This window comes from Canis lupus, chromosome 23, assembly GCF_003254725.2.
Source record: "Canis lupus dingo isolate Sandy chromosome 23, ASM325472v2, whole genome shotgun sequence".
NCBI lineage: Eukaryota > Metazoa > Chordata > Mammalia > Carnivora > Canidae > Canis > Canis lupus.
This window is the reverse complement of record NC_064265.1, coordinates 48383315-48406493: the sequence shown is the minus strand read 5'-3', so window position 1 is coordinate 48406493 and position 23179 is coordinate 48383315. Positions and strand designations below refer to the sequence as shown.

Below are 23179 nucleotides of genomic sequence, written 5' to 3'. Positions count from 1 at the left end.
TTATGTTATTAGGTAACATAATTACCTAGCATTGAACTTGTGGCCAACGGCACCATAACTCATGCCCGACAAGGCTTATCTAATGCAGATATTTTCTCCAGAAGTCACAGCACGGCCTCCTTGAACCAAGAAACTCCAGACAGCACTTCAGTACTCTACCTCTCGGGGGGCCATTTTAAACAGCAGGATCACCAACCAAAAAGGTGAAATTTTTGAAATTTTGTTGGTGAAATCAACCAACAAAAATGTGGGAAAAAAAAGTGCCATTAAATAGCCTACATGTCTGAATGACTGCAAAAGCACAGCAAGTATTAATTCTGGGTTACACATAAATGTTAGTAAGTAGTAGGCCAATTTGCTAATATGGACTCCACAAATCGCAGGTATCAACTGTACATGTCACTCACAAAGGTATCATAGTCCCGCAGCAAGGACTTCGATACGGACGGGGAAATGTGCGGGCCGGTCCCCACTCAGATGCCCACTGGTTGGGTGAGTGGGGTAACTTACCTCCCTCTGAGCCTTCTTGTCTTATCTACAAGGTAATCATGCCCAAACCATCTCTTCTTTGGGTCAAGTAATAGTAATTTTAGTAACTTTTCATCTTGAGTTTTATTTTCCACTTCTAATAATTTTTCACTACATGGTCTTTACAAAGCTAAACCCCCATAGTTCTCATATATACTATGGAATCAGGCTAAATAGAGGAAGCTGGCTCTGATCTAACTATAGTAAATGAAGTGGGATGTAGGTACACCAACTCTTCTAAGGGAGCCTAAATTTAAACTCCAATGAGAGAAAAAAAGGATGCAGAATAGAGTAGATAATCAATATGCTCCTTCTTAAGAAAAGAAGGACAGCAAGAAACCATTTATATTTGCCTATACTTGCATAAAGAAATGCCAGCAGGACAAACAGGATATCTTTCATGGTTAAAGAGAGTGAGCCGTAACAGGGTCAACGGGGAGGAGGGTGTGGAGGGCATCTCAGTATAAATCTATACAACTGATATTGTTTGCATTTAAAGCCATGTACACATAAGAACGTATTAACACAATGAAATATCCTTTCCTGTAAAACAATGAGCCAAGCAAGGGTCAGAAGTCTGGGTTCTAGACTTAGCTCTGATTCTTATCAGTTGTGAGGCCTGGGAGACTATAAGTTACAGACTGGGATACATGGCCTCTAAGCTCCCCTCCAATCCCAAATGTCCATGGAAATCGTTTATTAATCACAAAACAAAGTAAAAGTGTTCATCGAGCTCAGTGGTACCATAGCATTTACTGTGAGACACAAATGAACAGCAAGTGGGCTAGATCTTAGTCAAGCTAATTATCTAACATGTAGGTTTTACAATTTCAGTTTCCTGTACCAAATAAATTATCTGGAAGTTTAAAAAACAAAACTAATCATGAGTTACAGAAATTTTAACAAAAGTAAACATTATCTAAGGACGTGATATGAAAGGAGTTTCTAGTAATGCATAAATCAGATGCCTTTCCCTGAAGCTAGATAAACTGACAGTATCCAAATCCCCCAGATTTATAAATCACTCAGAAGTAAGGAAATTGAAGAATTATGCATTCAAACTAGAAGCATATTTTGTATTTTGAACTGTGACAGAACCCAGGCTGTTTTTCTTTAAATAAAAATCTTCATACTGCAGTTACATGATCAATTTATAACATTACAGAAAGGTCGGTTTGCTAAGCCCCATTTCATATATGCCAGTTGCCCATTTAATGAAGTTATTTGCTAATATAAAATAATTAACAACATATGACTAGTACGGTATTTCTACATATAAAGACAAAACTAAATTATATGCAAATTAAAACATCTATTAAAGACTATTCATCTTATGAGATTAATCTAATAAAGAAGCATAAAGAAGGAAGAGTAACTAAGGGTTAGAAAAGTGACTTTCCTGATTTCCCGGGGGCCATGCTGAGTCCCTACCCTGTTTCCCAGGATGGCAACTGTGCCTGTCCTATCCATTGTTAAATTTCCAATGCCTAGCACATTGCCTGGTACACAGTAGGTGCTCTATAAATTATGCTAGTGGAAAAAAAAAAAAAACCTCCTTCTAAAAGTCTCATATTCACAGAAATGACTATTTCCCCAGGAAAATAAATTCTATAACTCATGTGGAACCATTCATTCATTTAAAGTAAGGGGAAAACAAAAAACAAAAAAACAAAAAACAGAGGAAGCCCTGGCTTATTTGGGGAGTACAGAAAGAAAAAAAAAAAAAAGAAAAACATACCTCGTGCTAGTCTTCATCTAGGACTCTGGCTGTTTGACAAACTAAAAGGAGAGTAAACAGGTACTGGTGTGTGACAGCGCGTGCAGAAAGCTATCATCGTAGGAGAGAAATCGTACTTGCACGTGCAGAGAACATCTCTGGAAGCCACGCAGCAAACCCGTTGGCAGAATTTGAACTTTTCACCATCTGTGCGGGTTATTTTGGGTGGTGGTGGGCAGGACCTCCCACCCACTCTTTCTTGGGTTCTAACAGAGCAGCCTTCTCCAGATGGATCCGCCTCTAAGCCAGCTCTTCTCGGGGGTATACGCAGCTCACGGGGGGAAAAAGTGGGCATTTCAAACGGATCAAAGCAGGTCTAGACAAATTAATCTTTTACCTCGTCACACTATGGCCTACTACTGAATTCCAGGCTCCTTAAAAAGAAATACACCCACTAAGATAATCAGAATGTTATGCCTCGTTCTCCTCAAACATGGTGTTGAACAGTCTGCAGAGGAAAGGGAATGCAGTTATGCTCACAGAGCCCTCCGCCCCATCTGGTTTTCATAGCTTGGATGTTGACTCTTGGAAGACCGTTTTCACATATTATCTTATTAGCAGGTTATTCACATCTTTACTGCTTCTAGCCAATCCTCCCCACATTACAAAACAAAACACTGGCAACGTGTACAGCTACATTTTTTCATACCATCCCCAAAAGGTTCCCACCACATCCAGGCCCTAAGGGAAGCCAGACTTCTGAGCCTAAGATAAAGGTTGCAGACTCCTGAGCCTAAGGTCTCACCCTCGTGAGACCAACTTTCCTGAATTCATACCATGGGGAGAATATACGGCCTAGGGAAAGCACTGGTAGGAGCAAGTAATTCTCCAAGTGTGAGGTGGGGAGAACAGACTCCCAAGCGGACGAGGACCTCAGGGCTCCCGTTTTTAGATTCCTTAGTCTAACAGACATCAGCTCCATGCTGATGGAAAACTCACTTAAGCAGCTGACTTGGGGAAGGATGAAGTGATCTGCCTACAGATGAGATTAGCATTCCTTACTCTAGTCTCAGGAGAGAGAGAGAATGAGTGTGTGTGATCAATAAGAACCAGTCTTCAAAATTAGGAATCCGTTCATGCCAAGAAAGTCTGCAATGAAACAGACAGAGGCAGGCCAAAATTTCTCCAGTGTGAACATCTGAGCTTCCAAACACAGGGGTCTTCAAAGAGTCCAGAGGAATACATCTTATTTAAAAATATGCCGGAGGAAGAGTGTTTTGAGTCTTTCTTTCTTTCTTTCTTTCTTTCTTTCTTTCTTTCTTTCTTTCTTTCTTTCTTTCTTTCTTTCTTTCTTTTTTTTTTTGAGTGTTTTGAGTTTAAATAATTATACATTTTCTCTTCTCTCTCAGTTGGAAAGGATACATAATAAGCAAAGAAGCAGATCCCTACCCTAGTGTATACTATTCTGAAATGTTAATAAAATGATATCCCCATCTTGGAATTTATTAATAAATTGGTTAACTGATAGTCTGATATCCTAAATTAATAAAACTAAAGTCTGATCACAAAACTAGTGTTGTGTTAGTAAACTGGACGTTGGCCAGGAAGACTGACAAAGAAAAAGGGAAAAAAAAATACAAGGGTCCAACTAAAGGCATTCTATCTAATACAGTGATCCCCACGGATGGCACAGACAAGGCAAACCAAACTCTCACTGATACGTAATATGGTTTAAAACCTATAAACACAGATTCTCAAATCTCCAGATGCTCCAAAAATCAGGGATAAGGCAGCAAAATCTGTGATATCGATTTTTGAAGAACAGTCTTCCTAAAGATCTTACTTATTACACTGAAATCCAAGAGAATAATCTCATGGCTTGATCATGTCTGCTCTCTTTTCAACAGAACAAACCTCAAGAAAAATTTCAACGTACGAGAGCGGCTATCAGAGATATCCTGGAAAACATGTTATTCTTTGCAGATTTTTCAAAGATCCCTACCTATGTATGCAAACATATACACGAATGTATAACTAAGTGCTGTGCATGAAGTGTACACAAGAGACTCAGAAGTAGGAGTTCCATGACAGGACAGCTTCAGCGGGTAAACACAAGCACTGCTATTGTGCCCTGTTCTGGTTGTTCGTATCACTCTCCTCTGCTAGAAAAGAAATTCCAATGAGCTCCCGATACAGAGACAGTTTTCTTGCTACAAAGGGACCTTTGTTTGAAACCCCCACAAGTGACAAGGTCAATCTTAGCCAATCTTGACATTTCGATGGAACCTTTCCACCAGATTTTTTTCTAAACGCAAATCACTTCCTGAAACCTTTTTGAAATCCAAAGAAAACACTTGTATAGATAAAGTATCCGTTAGGTTCTTTCAGAAATACCATTCACGATACGCATTTTCCTCAAGACATTATTCTATAAATATACTTGTAAAATCTAAAATCGCAAGGTTTGTATGATTTAATCCACATCCTTTAAAACATAGGCTAAGAACATGGTAATAATACACGGAATTAATATTTAAAACAGTATTCACCTGTCTTCTTAGCATATAGAAAGTGCAGATTTTTTTAATAAAATCATATTTTCACAGCTTTTACATAAAGTTGACATTTTTAAAAATTAAAGTATTTCCCTGCAAGGTTGCTCTGTATTTACATTACCACCTAGGGGACAAAGAATTCTTTCATTTAAGTCCTAAGAGGGACTTGCAAACTCATTTTCTATGAAAATTTACTTTGAAAACATTAGACTTCTCACAAAGCAGCAGCAAATAATCTGAATTTATTTAGTTCTTTTTCTTTTTTTAATCTGAACTTAGACACCACTTTGCAAACATACATTTCCTTCTCTTCCCCCAAATCATTCTGAAAATAGTTTAAGGACTTTCACGTAGTTGACTTGGATGTCTTTTAAATTTTATTGTATAGTTGCATGTTAAGGCTTCTGATAAGATATAAATTATAGGACACTTTCATAATCAAGTAGCTTGTGTCTAGAGGACACTGTCAACACTTCAACCAGAGGGCCACATTCAGGGACTGCCTGTGGACAATGACCACGGGGAAATGACAAGATGATTTCTATGATGTGCCGTGCACGAGGCAGTGTCAGAGAACTAGATGCTCTTTGCTTTTAAGGTTTCCATATTCTAGGAGGTCAAAGACATCCAAATACCAGAAAAGAGTCTAATAATCATGCATGCTCTATGACTAGCTCGAAGGGTGATGTACACCAAAGAGCAAATCCTAATTATTTTCCAAATGCGCAACCCTTAGCAGAGGCCTCAACTGAAATTTAGTTTTTTAGACTGAAACTTTAACAGTACTTAAAATACTTAACTGTATTAAGTAGACTTAAGTTTTTAAGACTTAACTTTAACTGTACTTAAAATATATGTGTAGTTTAGAAAGAGTAGCTTCAAGGAATGCATTCTGGAGAATCAAAAAAAAAAATTACTATTTTCAATTCCCTAGAAGTGAATGACCTTAGACCAATTCATAGAATTTGGGTCTCGATCTCCTTACCTGTAGCAGAGAAATGATGGTACTCCACAGGATGCTTTAAAGGATTAAAGCAGATGAAATAAGAAAACCACTGTAAAAACATAAAATTCATGCCCAGGTGCTAATAATTAATGCATAGCATTCAGAGGCAGCATCCCACAATAAGCGAGCAATCTGCAAGCTTAAAAGAGCTTGCCTTTGAAATCTAATTCATCAACCATCTTCCTCATGCTTAAATCAAGTGCTAGATTTAACTTGGCTAGATCGCAAAGTTTACATTAAAATCTTTTCCATCGGCCAGAAAAACTGTGTGGTCCTGCTTGTTTAACTCACAACTGGCAGAGTCAAAAACCCATGTAATGGTTCAAAATCTCCAGCTGTAAATGCAATGCAGATGAAATACTGCAACTAAACCCCAGCCATTGTTTCTTTTTCCAAAGTCCTACCCTAGTTTAAGATTGATAACAGCTAATGACTAAGCTGGGTAACACTTTCATCTGTCTCAACCAGGATCATTGTCCAAGTTTAAATCTCCATGTGACAACTCGGAATCCACAGAGTCTTGGAGCTTGCAAAAGCAATGCAAGAAGGCAAAAAAGCATGTAGTAGCCCCAGATGTCTGCAAAAACTAACCAGGAGAATGGCCTAATTGGCAGCTGGCACACGTCAGGGCCTGTTCTGAAGTACTGGTCCAAGGATTCCACTGCTTGCAAGGCAAACACCAGGGTGAGAGGAAGCCAACAGCTCAGATTCTAGTCCTAACCTAAGTCAGGACTAACACGCTTTATAATTAGGGAAAAAGCCACTTATCTGGACTTCATTCAACGACAAAACGAAGGTGGCTCTTACCGTATTGTAAGACATGCCACAACCAGCCTTAAAAACAAACTCATGCCAACCACTGAGGAAGAGTCTATAAGACAAGACCAGTGCTTGAACCTAGTCCTGGAACAATGCAAGCAGAGGCAAATATAGACAGGACATCATGCAGAAGTCATTACATAAATCCAGACACATTTCGGAATACCAGGCAGAGATGATCAAAATGACAGTGATAATATCTACAAAATCAGTGCGACTTGAGAGCTTACCTCGCCCTGTGCTAAGTATGAGCTCCTCTAATTCTCACACCAACCCTACGGGTTAGATAATCTAGGGGACCCCATTATAGGGAGAATGAAGATTTAGAGATAATACGTAGTTGCCGACCATGTTGCTAACGAGATATATTTTTCTTTTTTTTAAGATTTTATTTATTTATTCATGAGAGACAAGAGAGAGAGAGAGAGAGAGAATGGCAGAGACACAGGCAGTGGGAGGAGCAGGCTCCATGCAGGGAGCCGACATGGGACTCAATCCCAGGTCTCCAGGATCAGGCCCTGGGCTGAAGGCAGGCACTAAACCGCTGAGCCACCCGGCTGCCCGAGATATATCTTTCTTTTTTTATAAGTTTTATTTTTTTTAAATTTTTTTTTAATTTTTATTTATTTATGATAGTCACACACACAGAGAGAGAGAGAGAGAGAGAGAGAGGCAGAGACACAGGCAGAGGGAGAAGCAGGCTCCATGCACCGGGAGCCCGATGTGGGATTCGATCCCTGGTCTCCAGGATCGCGCCCTGGGCCAAAGGCAGGCGCCAAACTGCTGCGCCACCCAGGGATCCCGAGATATATCTTTCAAAGTGTGAGGCTTAAAAAAAAAAAAAAAAAAAAAAAAAAAACAAAGTGTGAGGCTTTACATGTTGTGTGATAATCTTCAATGGCCAGCTTCCTGCAAAAGTTAATAGTGGTAGTGGTAGTAATAACAGATTTAACATGAATATTGTTGACAAAAATTATAAAATATTACTTAACTCAAAGCAATGCCAATTGCCATTTGACAAAAATAGAATGAAGGGTATACCTGTACCTGGCTACTGGTATTCCAAAGGGAGAGGGGGGCTTCAAGGTGTCAACTGTCACTGTCCCTGGTTTGGGGGTTTGCTTCATCCCTTAGGCCAGAGTGCACCTATTTCGCCCTACTGCTGAGCGAAGCAGGGCATCGTCCACCTGTGTAGAGTTGAAGTGGGGATCTGGGCTCTACTTCTCAGACTGGCTTTCACAAAAATCCTTTTTAGTCACACCTTTACTCCAACTTCATCAATTCCTGTACCTTCCAGAGGTTCTGGGGTTCAAATCTGGTTCTTTCTTGGCTCTCCTCACTACCGGCTTACAGGTAACCTTCCCAGATTGCCTGAACTAGCTACTAGGAGTCCATCTGTTTTCAGGTTCCAAAATATTGCTGCTGTTATCTCTTTCTTATTGTTTTTCTTGTTTTATTGTTTTTCTTGTTTTGTTTTTTTGTTTTTCTTGTTTTCTTGTTGTTTTTCTTTTAATCCTTGGGGGTTTGTGCATTGACTATCTGATCCTTTTTAATGGGATTTCAGAAGCAAATGAACTTCAGGGCATGTGTCTCATGAGTCATCTTTCACGGGTGGCATCAGTTACGGAGACTTTTTATAGACTTCCAGACCCAGTGCTTTTCCACAGTCTTAGCTGAAAGGACTGGGACTATTATTCCGACACCTGTAGTCTTTCTTCCCTTACTTGAAATGGTAACTTAAATAACGACTTATTTCTTTTACTATGACTTCAGATACCGGTTATTGATAAAAGCTGAACCATGTGGACTAAAATATTGATAAATTTCCAATCAGCCTCTTCCACTATTTATTTCAGGACAAAGAAAAAAAAGGCAAAGCACATCGTAAAAAGGGGCTTCTGAAAGTCACTGCCGTTCAGCTATCAGCTGAAGAAGTTTGGTTTTGAAAAGGACATTTTTCTGTCACATGCAGAGTAACGGGCCAGCTGCTTTATTTACCAAAGATTCTGTGGTAAACCCGTATTGCCTACTGCCTAAGAGAAGAATGTTTGCTAATGAAAAAAAAAAAAATGCCAACAGCCAATACTTCAGGCTTTACAACATAAAGAGTTCCATATTCTCGCCTAGTTAAATTTAACATGTTTTTCTTTTAAAATTTAGCTCCAAAAATTAGTCAGGAAGGAAGAAATGCTGATATTAATACTAGAAAGCTTTTGAAGGTTTCCTGTTGACGCATTCGAGCTTGGAATTTTTAATGACCAAGTAGGAAATGCATTTTACAATGCAGATACGATGCACCCTTATTTGAGTAAAATTTTTGAACTATAATCTCAACAGGTAATATTAAAGCATATGCATTTAGAGCAGGGTTCGGTGCCGCACGATATTTGGATGTTAATATAATCTGATGAAAATCAGGAAGGAGAGTCTTCTGGGCACCAAGTGCTGGGGGCTACTTTGCACGTTAATGATTTCCGTCATTTACTCTTCCACGCAAGGCAGAAACTGAAGAGTCTGGCACTGGCTGCTCTTTCTAGGTTGGGGAACAGACTCAGTTCCTCAGGACTCGAAAGCACACTGAGGGATGTTTTTATTTTACTCTGAAGAAACCGAAGACAGCGCAGTTGTAGCTTTAAACTGACTTCCTAAGAAATACCGCAGTTTTAACCTGGCGATGGGAAAAAGGAGAAGCAAGCATCTCGCACGTTCTCTAGCACAGGCCGCGGCCACCTGGGCAGACGCCTGGCAGGCAAACACAACTCCTCTTTCTTGCCAGCTCCTGACGACTCCAGGTGCCAAATGTCCCGCAAACCTTCCTCGCAGGCCCTGCCTCAGTTTCCCAGCGTGGCGGGCTCTTTCACTGTCGTCCCGTCGTCCCCAGGGCAAGCCCGAGCGCCTGCCTGGGCGGCCCGAGGGTCCCCGCAGCCTCCAGGAAGCCCTGGACACCCCTGGGTGGGCACATGGGGGCCTGCACCATCCCACCTCAGAGGGAGCCAGGCCCGCGCACCCCAGGGCCGGTGGCCCGCAGGGGACCCTCTGCACACACTGTGCATGTCCAGCAGCTGACCCCGGGGGACAACAGCCCCTGGGCGGAGGCCGGCAGAAATGCACCTTCTAGAAACCGGGCATCAATTCTTCACAAAGAGAAGAACGGAGCGGGGACATCCCACGGATGGGCCCAGCATCCGAGCGCTCCTGTTTCTGACTCCCGAGGGCTTCTGACTCTTACTTACCAGCAAGCAGAACCTCTGCCGATGGAAAGGGGACCAGACATCGCATCAGTGAATCCCCAGAGCTGAATATCGAACATATTCTGACCTTACCCTGCTCTAAACATGCCATCACCTCCGGCTATGATCTTCCAGCAGGGGAAAGTACAACAATGAAGACAGTGTGCATCTTCCTTATGTCACACTGAACAGCACCACGCTTCGCCGGTAGTCACTAATTCAACACCAGTCATTGGCTTCATTCAACATCTTAGCATTTTCTGATGACCGCAAACCCTTTTGTGGGTAGCACAGTAAGCAGTTGTCCCTTTAGAGTCAGTCACTCGGGGACCGAATATGAGAAGTTCAGCAAGAAGGCATTATGTCATGAGATGAGCTTTGCAAAGCTGAGCATTTCCGAATTTTTAAAATGCTGTATCTGAGTGTTTCAAACTAAATCAAAGAAAATTTCTGTAATATGTTTCTATGATACAGACATCAGATTATCATGCAGAAGATGAACATTCTCAGTTGAAATACATCATAAGAGAGATTGGGGATCACATCAGCAGCGATCCAAATCAAAACACCGCCTCTTGGGGCACCTGAGTGGGCTCAGTCATTTGAGCATCCAACTCTTGATTTCGGCTCAAGTCATGATCTCAGGGTTGTGCGATCGAGTTAAGAATTTTGAATTTTGTTTTAAAAATAAAAAATAAACAGAAATGTCCAGAATGGTGTCTTACGATAAGCCAGTATAGAAATGAAAACTTTTTACAAAATCGTAAAAGATTTAGATTTTGCGAAAGATTGAAATTAAAAATAAAATATTAATCTATAATCCAAAAAAAACGAGTTATTTCGGATGAACCAGCTATAGATTTTTTAAATTTATTTTTTAATAAATAAATAATTGAGGGGGTGAGGTTTAGCAACCTGCTCAAGGTTAATCAACTACCAAAAGGAGAAGCGACTGCTTGAGCCCAGGTCCCTTATGAATCACACTGATACAAGCAGTGCTATCAGGACCCAAAGTATAAGGGCCCAAAGTATCCTCTCTTCAAGGAACTGTGATTAATTTACAACAGAATTTACTAAAAGCTTTCGCTGGAGTCATTCATACACTGTAAGAAGCTGACTGATGCCAACACAATTCAAAGCACAATTCTGTGGAGGCATGCCACTGTGGTTCTCAGAAAACATATTCCAATTAAAATCATGACTTACATTTTACAGTTATCAAAACAGTAATAATTCTTGGTAGCTGTGCATCTAATACAGAGCTTTGTTTCTGTAGATCAACCAAAGCACACGATAAAATGAAAGAGACCCATTTTGAAATCTGAATACCTTTCAAACAGGGACACATCACTGAAGGCTCTTGTTCTGAACCTCTTCACTGAAGGAGGAAAGAGATTTTCATTTCTCTTACTGAAACTTGCAAGACTGGTACCAAAAGGACCAGTGGGGCTGAACACAAGTAACAGCTTAACTTCTAAACAAGGATTCCCAAGTTGTGGTACGTGCCACCATCTGCACACCATGAGCCCAGTGTGCCCCGAGGCCCAGTGTGTCCTCTGAACATGTATTTTTAATTATCCGTGTCGGTATCAAGATTTCCAGGAACTTTTCTCCTGTGGCAGAGTCTGGCTTCTGAAGTCCTGCCACTATCATGCAAATATGAAGATCTCATTGATCTGACCACAAACTCCAGCTCTCTGAAGTAGCCCCAACGTGCATGCTCAGCTGTTCACCATGAATGTTCCATCTTGTAAGTTCAAAAGGTAGATCCTACCTGCACACAGTGATGGAGTCAGCAGGCACAAAAGCAAATATTTAAGAGGTACCTTTCCAAATGAGAAGCTTTGAAGCTACTAAACCTTCATTAATGATACGGTAAACCTTGGACCCAACTATAGAAAACTGCCAATATTCGACTGTTTTGATCTAACAAAGTAGCAACTTAGGATGGCACACAGCTCCCCTGTAGGCTCCGTCGTTCGCTCAGAAGAACGTAAGAGCCCACTATTGGTATATGAACTGAGATTCCTACGCTCATTAAAACTAATAATGAAGGGACGCCTGGGTGGTTCAGGGGTTGAGCACCTGCCTTCAGCCTAGGGCATGGTCCTGGGAATCCCAGGATCGAATCCTACACTGGACTCCCCACATGGAGCCTGCTTCTCCTCTACCTGTGTCTCTGCCTCCGTCTCTCTCTCTGTGTCTCATGAATAAATAAATAAATAAAAATTTTAAAAAAACCTAATAATGCAAACTCCTCTCTAATAGTGCCTTACGGAATGTTAGATAGGGAAAACCTAAAGAAACCATTATGGTCACTATGACTATATTTTCAAAATAGTATTTACAATATATGAACAAAAAACCATGTAGGTGTAAACAAAAATAATTTTTGTATCTGAATAGTACTACTATGAGTTATTTTCCCTCATGATGAAAGGTCATTCTATTATTCATATAAATATTTAAAAGGAAGAAGAAGAGGACAGGTGTGAGGAGAAGAGGCAGGGACAGAGAAGGACTGAAGGACCTCAGATAAAACTATCCGCGGTGACGATTCATTACGCACCTGCCATCCATCTATACATCAACAACCCGAAATAGAGCTTAATATTTATTTCAAAAGATGAAGATGAAAGTCACCGAATCAATGAGAGACCTCATACTTTTAAAGGTCTTCCTTTTGAGGTAACATAGACGTTTGTTGGTAAGTAAGGTCTTAGAATGCCCAAAGGCCAACCAAGTTGAACTTACTTTTTGCTTGCCTCACAGACATCTGTAATGTTGGAAAAAAGATGATGACTCTCTGTTTTGGTCATTGTGTCACCCAGTTCTTTAGAGTTTTTAAACATTCGTATCAAGATCTCCAAGCTAAGTAAATAGGAATGTTCAGAGGATATGACTTCAAAGATAGCCTGGTATGAAGGAAAAAGAGACGTATTATTAATTATGATAATTGAAGAACTAAATAGTTTTCATGATTCTCCTATAGAAAAAAAAAACATTACCTTGAAAAGCACAAAAAGATAAGCAGAAGAAAAATGCATCATCAAAATACTGTTTATATAAGGCACATACACCCAAACCATAAGAAATAAGAGTCCATGCCCACAGTGTAAAAAGGAAAAAGCAAAAGCATTCAGATGGCTTGAGATTGCATCCTGAGGTCATGCTTTGTCAAGGGGTAGAATTTATGGAAGGAAAGCTAGGTCATGTCATAAAATCTCAGTGAGACATTAATTAACCTCTAGGGTCACCTCCTCCAGGCCTATTTTCAAAGTATGCTGCTCTGGGACACTAAGGATTTACAGACATCACTTGGGATTCAGAGAAGATCTCTCACAAATACATTTCTTTGCTCTCCTCTCGTGAGGGCCCCTTCTCTCCCCATATTTTAATCCAACAAATTTGTTGTCAATTACAGCAAAGAGTCTGGGCGTAGTAAAAGAGCGTGACTGTATCTAGCCACAAAAGGTTCTTATCAGCCACAGGAATTCTTTTATATTAAACTCAGACAACTGAAAGTAATTCTGCTCATTCAACAAGACGCCCAGTCTGCTTCCATCAGTGTCTCAAGAAGGAGCGAAGGACACTCTTGCAGAAATGCTTGGGGTCAGGCACACAATCCTTTACCTGATAAATGTTCATTAATGATGAAAAGCCAACCCACATGTGCGGATAGGCACCAACATCCTGTGTAAGGAATTCATCTAGCTCCTTAACAAAATCAACTGCGGATCCTCCAAAATTGGCAACACTGGCCAATTTTACATCTCTTCCTCAGGTAGGGACAGTAAATAAATATCCTCGCAGGCCTGAGATTCACATCCTTCCTAGAAGATCTCCCTGGTAACACTGCCATCATCACTCCCCTCAAGCCCTTGGCCCAAAAGGCACAGGAGATTCTGGGCTTTTAGGTGTAGTTTCCTTTGACAATGACCACATACCTCTTATGCAAAAAGAACAAAATGAATACATTTTCAAGGAAGACACTGAACCAGTGCACACAGTGGGTAAAAAGCACACACACACACTCTTTGGAGCTCTAAAGCCTCTGCTCAGTAGAAAACATACCTCCTGTCTCTTTCTTTCCTCCTGGCTAACTGTCTGTGATAATCCATTTCTTTTCACCTAGAGGAAAAAGCAAAATAAGCTTGAGCTCATTTACTTCAACAAGCAATTTATTACATAAGGCCTAACTCCGTGCCCTTGGAGGAATGAAAATTATGTAAAATGTGTGACTTCAGCACATATGCAATTTGGGGTCCCTCATGTAAATATTTAATCACTTTAATAAATTAGCATCAACACAAAAGAACTGCCAAGTGTCTACAACTCTACTCCACCAGGTTGTGCTAATCTGCGCTAGTCCTAGGTCTAGATATTTCTAAAGTGCTTATCAAATTAATTTCCCAAATCATAAATGAAGAACGCTGACAATAAAGAAAGCGAAGCCACCCTTCTGAGAGTTTACCACCCAGGATCGCACTCTGAAGAAATAACTTTAATACCATTGTTCACCAAGACTTCCTGGAATACTCGTGCTCTTCACAGAAACCCAATCAAACAAGAAAACAAAGTCTCCTCAGCCCCGATTTCAGCATTCTTTCCAGCACATGGAAATCTGACAAAGAGGAAACGCCTAGTGGCTCAGTCCATCGAGCACCAGACTCTTGATTTCTGCTCAGGTCATGATCTCAGGGTCATGAGATCGAATCCCACACCAGACTTTGTGCTCAGCAGGGAGTCTGCTTGAGATTTTCTCTCTCTCCCTCTCCCTCTGCCCCTCACCCCCACCACTGGCTCACACACGCATGCTCTCTCTCTCTCTCAAAATTAATTAATTAATTAATTAGACAAAGAAGGATGCTAACCCGACATTCTTTGGAGAAGCAACAGTACCCACAAGAGTAATTACTTGAGGGGATTCCCGGGTGGCTCAGTGATTTAGCGCCCGCCTTCAGCCCAGGGCCTGATCCTGGAGATCCAGGATCGAGTCCCATGTCGGGCTCCCTACAGGGAGCCTGCTTCTCCCTCTGCCGGTGTCTCTGCCTCTCTTTCTCTGTGTGTGTGTCTCATGAATAAATAATAAATAATCTTTAAAAAACAAAAGAAAAGAATAATTACTTGGAGTAATGCAGGGGCACCGTTAGCGGAATCACTGCGATCTCTACCTAAATGACCACATTTTCTTTTTTTTTTTTTTAACTGCAATGCCTACCATGATTCAGCTTTTCAACCAGAGTAGAGGCTGACCCATAAACTCCATGAAGGCAGGGCCTGGTATATCTTCTGGTACAACTCAGCACTGAGTCTGGCACATGAAAGATACCCATGTATCTTTCAGCTAAAGATTAAATCAGCAAAAGGTAAGGCATACATAAAATATCGACCAATTAAATTCTGTGCTTAACAGAAAGAACAGCAAGAAAGGCTCTAAGTGCCCTCCTCTTCTGTGAGAAACTAATAACGATAAAATATAACAGGGGTCTTCAAACATTTATAAAAAGCAGTGATTTGATATCTACCATATTCCATTTAGAGATAAATGTGCTTTCCGTTAACAGTTGGGAGATTATTTTTCTTTCTCCTTAAAAAAACACATTTCTATGTCAGTTTTCCCCCCGAATTTCCTAATGTAATTCTATGTGTTTAGGGTATCTTATTAATCACCCTAGCATACTTTGATGCAAAAATACATTTTTCGATTCAATTTACTGAAATTTCCTGTGTGACCATTGAGCTTTAAGTATAAAAGAGACTCTTCAGATTATATAATCACCAAAAATATCACTAATAATGTATGACCAAAATAATAAAACAGCTTCCAATTCTAATTCATTAGGCCCTAAAAATAAATTTTCCTGAGAATGCAATTTTAATAGGGTAGGAGGAGGGGGTATGGTGGCTTCATTAAAAGAGGCTTCACTGAAACCAATTTTTTTAATTGACCCTCCCAATATCTTCTGCCCCAGTGGTTTGAGACTTTTTAAAAAATATTTATTTATTTATTCATAAGAGACAGAGAGAGAGGCAGAGACACAGGAAGAGGGAGAAGTAGGCTCCATGCAGGGAGCCCAACATGGGACTCGATCCCAGGACTCCAGGATCACACCCTGGGATGAAGGCAGGCGCTAAACCACTGAGCCACCCGGGCTGCCCAGTTAGAGACTTTGAAACAAGACACCACACTACGATTTGAGATGAGTAAAAGTAATGCCTTTCTTCTCTGTTTTTTCTAAAGGATTTTATTTATTTATTTATTTATTTATTTATTTATTTATTTATTTATTTATTTAATTTATTTGAGAGAGAGAGAGCAAGCACAAGTAGGGCGAGGGACAGAGGGAGAAGCAGGCTCCCCGCTGAGCAAGGAGCCCGATGTGGGGCCCAGCGCTCTAGCACCCTGGGATCACGACCTGAATCGAAGGCAGATGCCCAACCCACTGAGCCACCCAGGTGCCCCGAGATGCCTTTCTTTAGTAAAACTGAAAAAAGGGCAATTGTGAGAGAGGAGACTGGAAAAAAAAATCCTGGGGTGACACTTAGCACATGCAGTCAGTTTCAGAAAGGAGGATACCTGGAACTTAAAGATCTGAAAAATGGTGCCCTTAAGTCTATCCCTGTCCGCTTTGCATAGTCTTCACGGATCCTTGGCGGGGTAAACTGTAAGGCGAAGGCCCCTGGTGCATAGCACCCCGCATTGTGCGGAAATAGACACATATGTCACAGTCTCTAACCTGATTTTTGGAAAAGGATGGGAAGCAACAGAGTAAGTGTAGAAAGAGTCCTAAGCCGGGGGTAAAATCAGCGATCATTTACTGAATATTTACTGTGTGTCTGGATGGGTGGTAAGCATTTTATACCCCCTTTCCCATTGAATCTTCCTAAAACCTCAAGAAAGTAAAAACAAACAAACAAACAAACAAACAAAAAACAAAACGAACAAAAAAAAACCTCAAGAAAGTCAATACTACTCTTATCCCCAGTTCAGGTGGGAATAACAAAGTGTAAGGTCTAAGATCACAGAGCTAACAAGGAGTGAGGGCAGGATCTGCATCCAGGCCTGTCTAACTCCAGAGCTCAGGCTCTCTCTTTTTAAGATTTATTCGTTTATTAGAGAGAAAGAGAGACAGAGAGAGCTGGGGGCAGGGACTGAAGGAGAGGGAGAGAGAGTCCTCAGCAGACGCCACACTGAGCACAAAGCCCCATGAGAAGCCTGATCCCATGACCCCAAGATCATGACCTGAGCCGAAACCACGAGTGGGACCCCCAACCGACTGCACCACTCAGGTGCCCCAGGTGCTGAGGGACCCCTGCTCCCTGTGAGGGGCACCCCATTCTAGGGTCAGGTGATCATTACTGAAACCCCTTCTAGGTCAGGCCTGTATCGAGTCTCCATATGTTCTTTTTCATCCACCCATCCTGTGGAATGTTCTTAGCCTTACCCACCATCCTGACCCTGGGTCAGCCTGTCAGCAAGAATTCATGGCTAAAGAGGCTTCTTCATCCATTTTAATAAGGGAGGAGACAGGCCAGAAGAATGAAACCCTTCAGCACCGCTCCCGTTTGGTTAACCCCGAGCAGGAATGTCACAGGATGTCCTTCCTGACACACAGTCCTGGCAGATCGATATCGGGGCGCCATGCCCACAGTCTCTGCAGGTGAGATCACCTGGCAAGAACTTCCATACACCGGCGCTGTCATCCAGAATTACTCACGAGCTCAGACGCAGAAATCAGAAGGGAAAGAGAATGAACTGTGTGGACTCAAGAGACCTACGCAGGTGACAGCAAGTTTACTGAGGGATTAACAGTACTTCATCCCAATAAGAAGAACAGAACAAAACAAAACAAAACAAAACAAAAAAGTTTCTCTTTTGAAAGGGAAGAAAGGTAGTTTTGAAAAAGGCAAAAATGTGAACTCCCAGAATCATCATGTTTCATTAATGCTTAATACAAACAATGGTAAAACGCCCCTGTAACCAAAACGTCATCAGTAAGAAACCAGCAACCCATACAAAACTACTGAGACAGGAAAGGAAAAGATTCCCAGGGAGCATTCTTGAATCATCACTAAGAAAACTGAAGTGCAGCACATGGGAGGAGCCTGAAAGTTTGCTCCAGAGAGTTATTGACAGACCAGCCCCTGCTGGCTGGCGGCCAGGCCACGGCTCCGAGGCCTGTCCTCTCGGCCCTTCTGTACCCTGTGCAGGGCAGGCTGCAAGCTTCTCCCTGCAGAGCCAACAGGGATCGTTATGTCCACTGGAGACTTCATTCCACGGTCAACTCTAAGTTCGGCAGGACCTGACAGCAGGTGCCTGGCTGCAGAAGGTCACGCACAGGCCAGATGCTTCCAGAGACTGAGCAGACTGGAGAAATGAAACCCAAGAAAGACAAGGGAGAGAATGATATGTGGAGACTGGTGAAAGGCAGAGAACAGAATATTAGGGTAAAACAGACACACTGGAGAAAAATATCAAACAGAAAGAAACAAGGAAGGAAAGGAAGAAGAAAGAAGGAAAAAAAGGAGAAGATGTGCCAAGTTTTTAATACAAAACACCTCTAGTGGCACCTGGGTGGCTCACCTGGTTAAGCATCCAACTCTTGATTTCAGCTCAGGTTATGATCTCGGGATCGTGAGATCGAGCCCCATCCCATGTTGGGCTGTGTGCTGAGCTCGGAGCCTGCTTAAGACTCTCTCTCTCTGCCCCTCCCCAGCCCCTGCCCTGCTTAGGCTCATTCTCTCTCTCTCTCTCTCTCTCAAAAAACTTCTAGAAACATTCTAATTCAAAAACAGCAAACCTTATCAGTAAACTTAACTCACTGGACCTGGACGGCTCAGGCTTTTTTTTTTCCCCTAGGGGGGAAAAATGTGTGAAAAGCCTATGTTTATACCTATAGTTTTAGAATTGACCTGCTTTTTGCAGTTTGCACATTCTTGTTAAGAGAATCTGAAATAAAAAAAAAAAAAGAGAGAGAGAGAGAGAATCTGAAATATTACCAAGTTTATCATGCTTTTTTGGGTGTTCCTCTTGTTTCCATATGTGGAAAAGAAAAAAAAAATAGTACAGCAGCTTCTAACACCTGATTCCTATTTGCTACTCTATATGAAAAAAAAGTTAAAACTGTACAGGCTCCTTCTACATTTTAATAACCTATATTTCGTATCGGTAGCTCTGTTGGCTGAGTACAACTGGGCGCCCACAGGGAGCCAGAGCAGCACTCCTCTAAAAGCCTCGTCTGACTTCACTGGAGCTTGCTTATTCCACACTGACTTAAATTTTTATTTAACTATGTCATCGGTGAGTAGACCTGCAAAAGTAGTTTAACGAAACACTAACAACTGGATTCAACTTGGGGTTCTTGGTTTTATATAATCTAACCAATTCACTAAAAGTGTTCAAATCCTACCACGGCAGATTCTAGACTCTAAGGAGAAAGTATGATGCATGTCATTATCTTCAACATTTTAAGTGGATAAAAATTAATTCAAATAAAACAACAGGCCTGAGCCCACAACTACAGTTTCAACATAAGTTAAAAAACATACACAGATATGTAACTTATCAAGATAGGGGATACAGAGAACTCACTAATATTCTAATAGTTTTATATTTATCATTATAGATTACATATATGCATATATTTATATATGATATCTTATATATAATATACAAATGTATATGTTATATATTATACATGTTATATATATTAATATTATATATTATACATATTATACATGCATATATCATATATTAACATATAAATGTATATTTATAACATACATTTATATGTTATATACATATATACACATATATTATAAATATACATTTACACATTAAATACATATTATATATATTATATATGTGTATAATATGTTATATATTAATATATAAATGTATATTATATACAATTATATATAAATTATATGTGATAACTATTGGTAATTAATAATTATCATAATAGAGTATATATGATAATACACTGTATTATATAAAAATATATAACATATAATATATATAATATATGCCATTTTATATATATATTTAATATATTTAATATTATATATTGTATTTATATTTTGTATATATTTATAATATTTATATACATGCACTGCTGTTATCAGTATGGAAACTCTTCACTCATGATCTTTGTAATGGGATATTTTGCATATTCAAATGAGATAGAAATTCACAATTGGCTAAAACTCATGAAGAATAGTATAAGATACTTTATCTATGGATATGATATTATCTAGTTAGAACTAAAATTTTGAAACTGATAAAAGGGTAAACTCCCTGAAGTATGAAGCCAAAAGTTAATTATTAGCTACTCCACCTAAACTCGGTGCCTGGCTCCTTCCTGACATCTTGCAAGTTTGAGCTTCTGGGAGAACTACCCTATGAGGGTAACAGGCAGACTTTGGGCAGTTCATTCCATTCCTGCACTCAGCACAGTTACAGGATTTTTCACTTTGCAGAGAATTGTGTCAGGACACCCATAAACTTTGTACAGTTATTCCTTGGCTTTTGACTTCACCGACTGCAAGTGTTTATTTATGAGCCAGTAGGATTCTCAGGGCCAAACAGAGCCCCGGTCCCGACACTTACACAGAACCTATCTATAGAATAGAGCCAGTCCTATATCTGTGGAGGGAACCGACCTTAATAACACCAGTCTCTCGGCCACCCAGATGAACATTTTCCGTATTCTCAGACCCTCCGTGAGCTGACACTGTTTCTAGAGGAGATGGGCAGCTGGCACATTCCTTCCATGTTTCCCCATCAGCCACGGAAACCAGGGGGGGAGGGCCCCAAAGGACTAACCGTCCAAAAAGGCTCAGAAATATAGCTAGTTAAAAATCAGATCAGATATTTATAATCCAAGATCACTCTGGCTCCATAAAGCACTAATGTATATTGAATACTCAACCTGAGCTAAGACTTTTAAACTCGCTGGAGTTTAACCACTTGCTGAAAATCAGCTGGTTGTTCATGCCTGTTGGAGATTCCCTATTCACGGGCTTTTGTTCTCCAGAGTTCAAAAGTGGTAAGGGAATGAATTGCCAAGTAAAATTATACCATGGGACACAATCACTCCCGGGGCCTTTCTATAGACTTCACACAACCCGAGTAGCCCCTGAATTACAAATGAGTTAGACTTCTTTCACTGTCAATAACATGGGGACAGCCATCCTGAGAGTATGTCTGAAGTCCCTAAAACTAAAAATCTGCCAGGATCCGGAACGTGTCCTTGTAACCAAGGCCTGGAGGCTCTCTCCAAGCCCACCGCATTCCACGGTGAACAATCCTGAGTCAAGACCCCTTCAGCTAAGCTATGAGCTGCCATAGGACACCAGTCTAAAGGATCAGAGATACGGGGGCCCCCCCAGGGAGGCTCAGTGGGTTAAGCATCTGCCTTCAGCTCAGGTCAGGATCCTGGGGTCCTGGCATCCAGTCCTGCATCAGGCTCCCTGCTCAGCGGGGACTCTGATTACCTCTTTCCCCTCCCCTCCCCCTCTGCTCATGAGCACGAGTTCTTTACCTCTCAAATAAATAAATAAACTCTTAAAAAAAAAAAAGGATCAGAGATCTGTGTCACCAAAGATCAGATAAATGAGATGATGAGGACAGTGTCGACACTTTCAGGGAGGGGTAGGTAAATAAATAAAATACTAGTTTAAAAAAAAATGGAGAGGTAGAGGACAATGGCCCATGTAATAAAATCATTTTTAAAATATGTCCACAACCATGCCAGGGACCTCCTAATTTGTTTTTGAGTTAAAAAAAAACTGATCTCCTCTTTGATCTATACTCATGATAATTCCGTAATCCTTGCCAACGTTCTTGGATCTTAAGAAGCAGCAAGCCTCCTGGAGGTAACCTCAGGTCTGCTAAATTAGTGGCAAACCCAGATAAGGCAGGCCAGGGCTTGAGGCTTTTGCTCCTCGATGGCCTGCGTCACCTTCTACAGAGCCAGGATTCCTGAATGAACCCAAATTATTTCAATACAGACATGAGGCTGAAAGTACAAACCACAAGCAGATAGGTAATAATAATAATAAGAAGAAGAAAGGCACAAGAATAAACTGTCGTCCTTTGTACAGTTGAGAAGATAAGCATGCAGTACTTCATTGCAACCAGCCTGCTTCTAGTTAACTCTCCACATCTAGCCCACTCCTGATTCAGAGTTCTTGTCAGTCCTCTATACGTTTATTTCTCCAACTACCGCTGCATCAAGTGCTTCCGTGCACCAGAACCTTACAGCAACCCCACAAGGAAGCTGGCACTGTCCCTATTTTACAAACAACACACTGAATCACAGAAGAGTTAAGTCATTGGCCCCTGTAAGCAGTAAACTTGGGATTCAAACCCAGGCCTGAGACTCATCCCCAAAGGCTGTAAGCTCTTAACCTTCCCAGACAACTGCCTTCTAACTCATCTGAATTCCTGGGAGTTGTGAGCTGCAGCTGCTCTTCCCCTACACCAGGGCCCTCCTCCCGAATGCCCCAGACACTTCCTCTCCCACCGGGCTCCTAGCTTCTGAGGCTGTGAAAGCTAAGCTGTCAGCAGGGTGCCCTGGCAATTCAAGTCCTTCATTAGTCTCCACATTGCTCCCCCTAAACACATTCCTCTCTTTCACTTGTAGCTCTTACTGGCCTCATTTCCCCGTGGGCTACTAAGCCCCGACTCCCAGGTACTCAACCTCGAGCCTCCCCACCCAACCCCCCAGAAGTTAGGGAAACAGCTCTCCTGCTTCTATCAGCACTTAAGAGAAGAAAATGAAGTGAGGCAGGCATGGAAAGGTAATGACACGGAGTAGAAAGGGTGAAAAAGAAACCGGTTTTAGGTTTTATTTTTTTATTAAGATTTTTTTTTTTTTTTTTTTTTTTTTTTATGATAGACAGAGAGAGAGTGGCAGAGACACAGGCAGAGGGAGAAGCAGGCTCCATGCCGGGAGCCCAATGCAGGACTCAATACCGGGACTCCAGGATCACGCCCTGGGCCAAAGGCAGGCACTAAACTGCTGAGCCACTCAGGGATCCCAAGAAACCAGTTTTAGAAGAGACTAGACAATCCTCTACAAGTATTTAATAAAAGATGAACAGTTTTAAAAAGTAGGATGCTTAATGAAACACTGAGGAGTAGTGTTAATAGTGGTGAACAGGGGAAGGGATTGGGAATGGTCATAAAATCAAAGCAGATTTCCATCTGAATGGGTGTGGTTGATGTTATAATAAGGAGAACCTATCTGTGTTACTTCTGTGATTCATAAAGATTGTTTTACTTTTTAAAAAATATTTTATTTATTTATTCATGAAA

The 23179-nt window shown here is 41.0% G+C and overlaps 1 protein-coding gene across 1 annotated transcript in view; it reads right to left on the bottom strand.

Annotated features, from left to right (window-relative positions):
* The window catches only part of ARHGEF26 (Rho guanine nucleotide exchange factor 26), a 112763-nt gene that overhangs the window by 69760 nt on the left and 19824 nt on the right, over positions 1-23179 (bottom strand). Inside the window, exons 6-7 of the mRNA XM_035705114.2 lie at positions 13930-13986; positions 12610-12770 (exon numbers count right to left, since the gene is read on the bottom strand). Coding sequence (XP_035561007.2) covers positions 12610-12770; positions 13930-13986 — 218 coding nt within the window. The remainder of the gene's footprint in view (positions 1-12609; positions 12771-13929; positions 13987-23179) is intronic.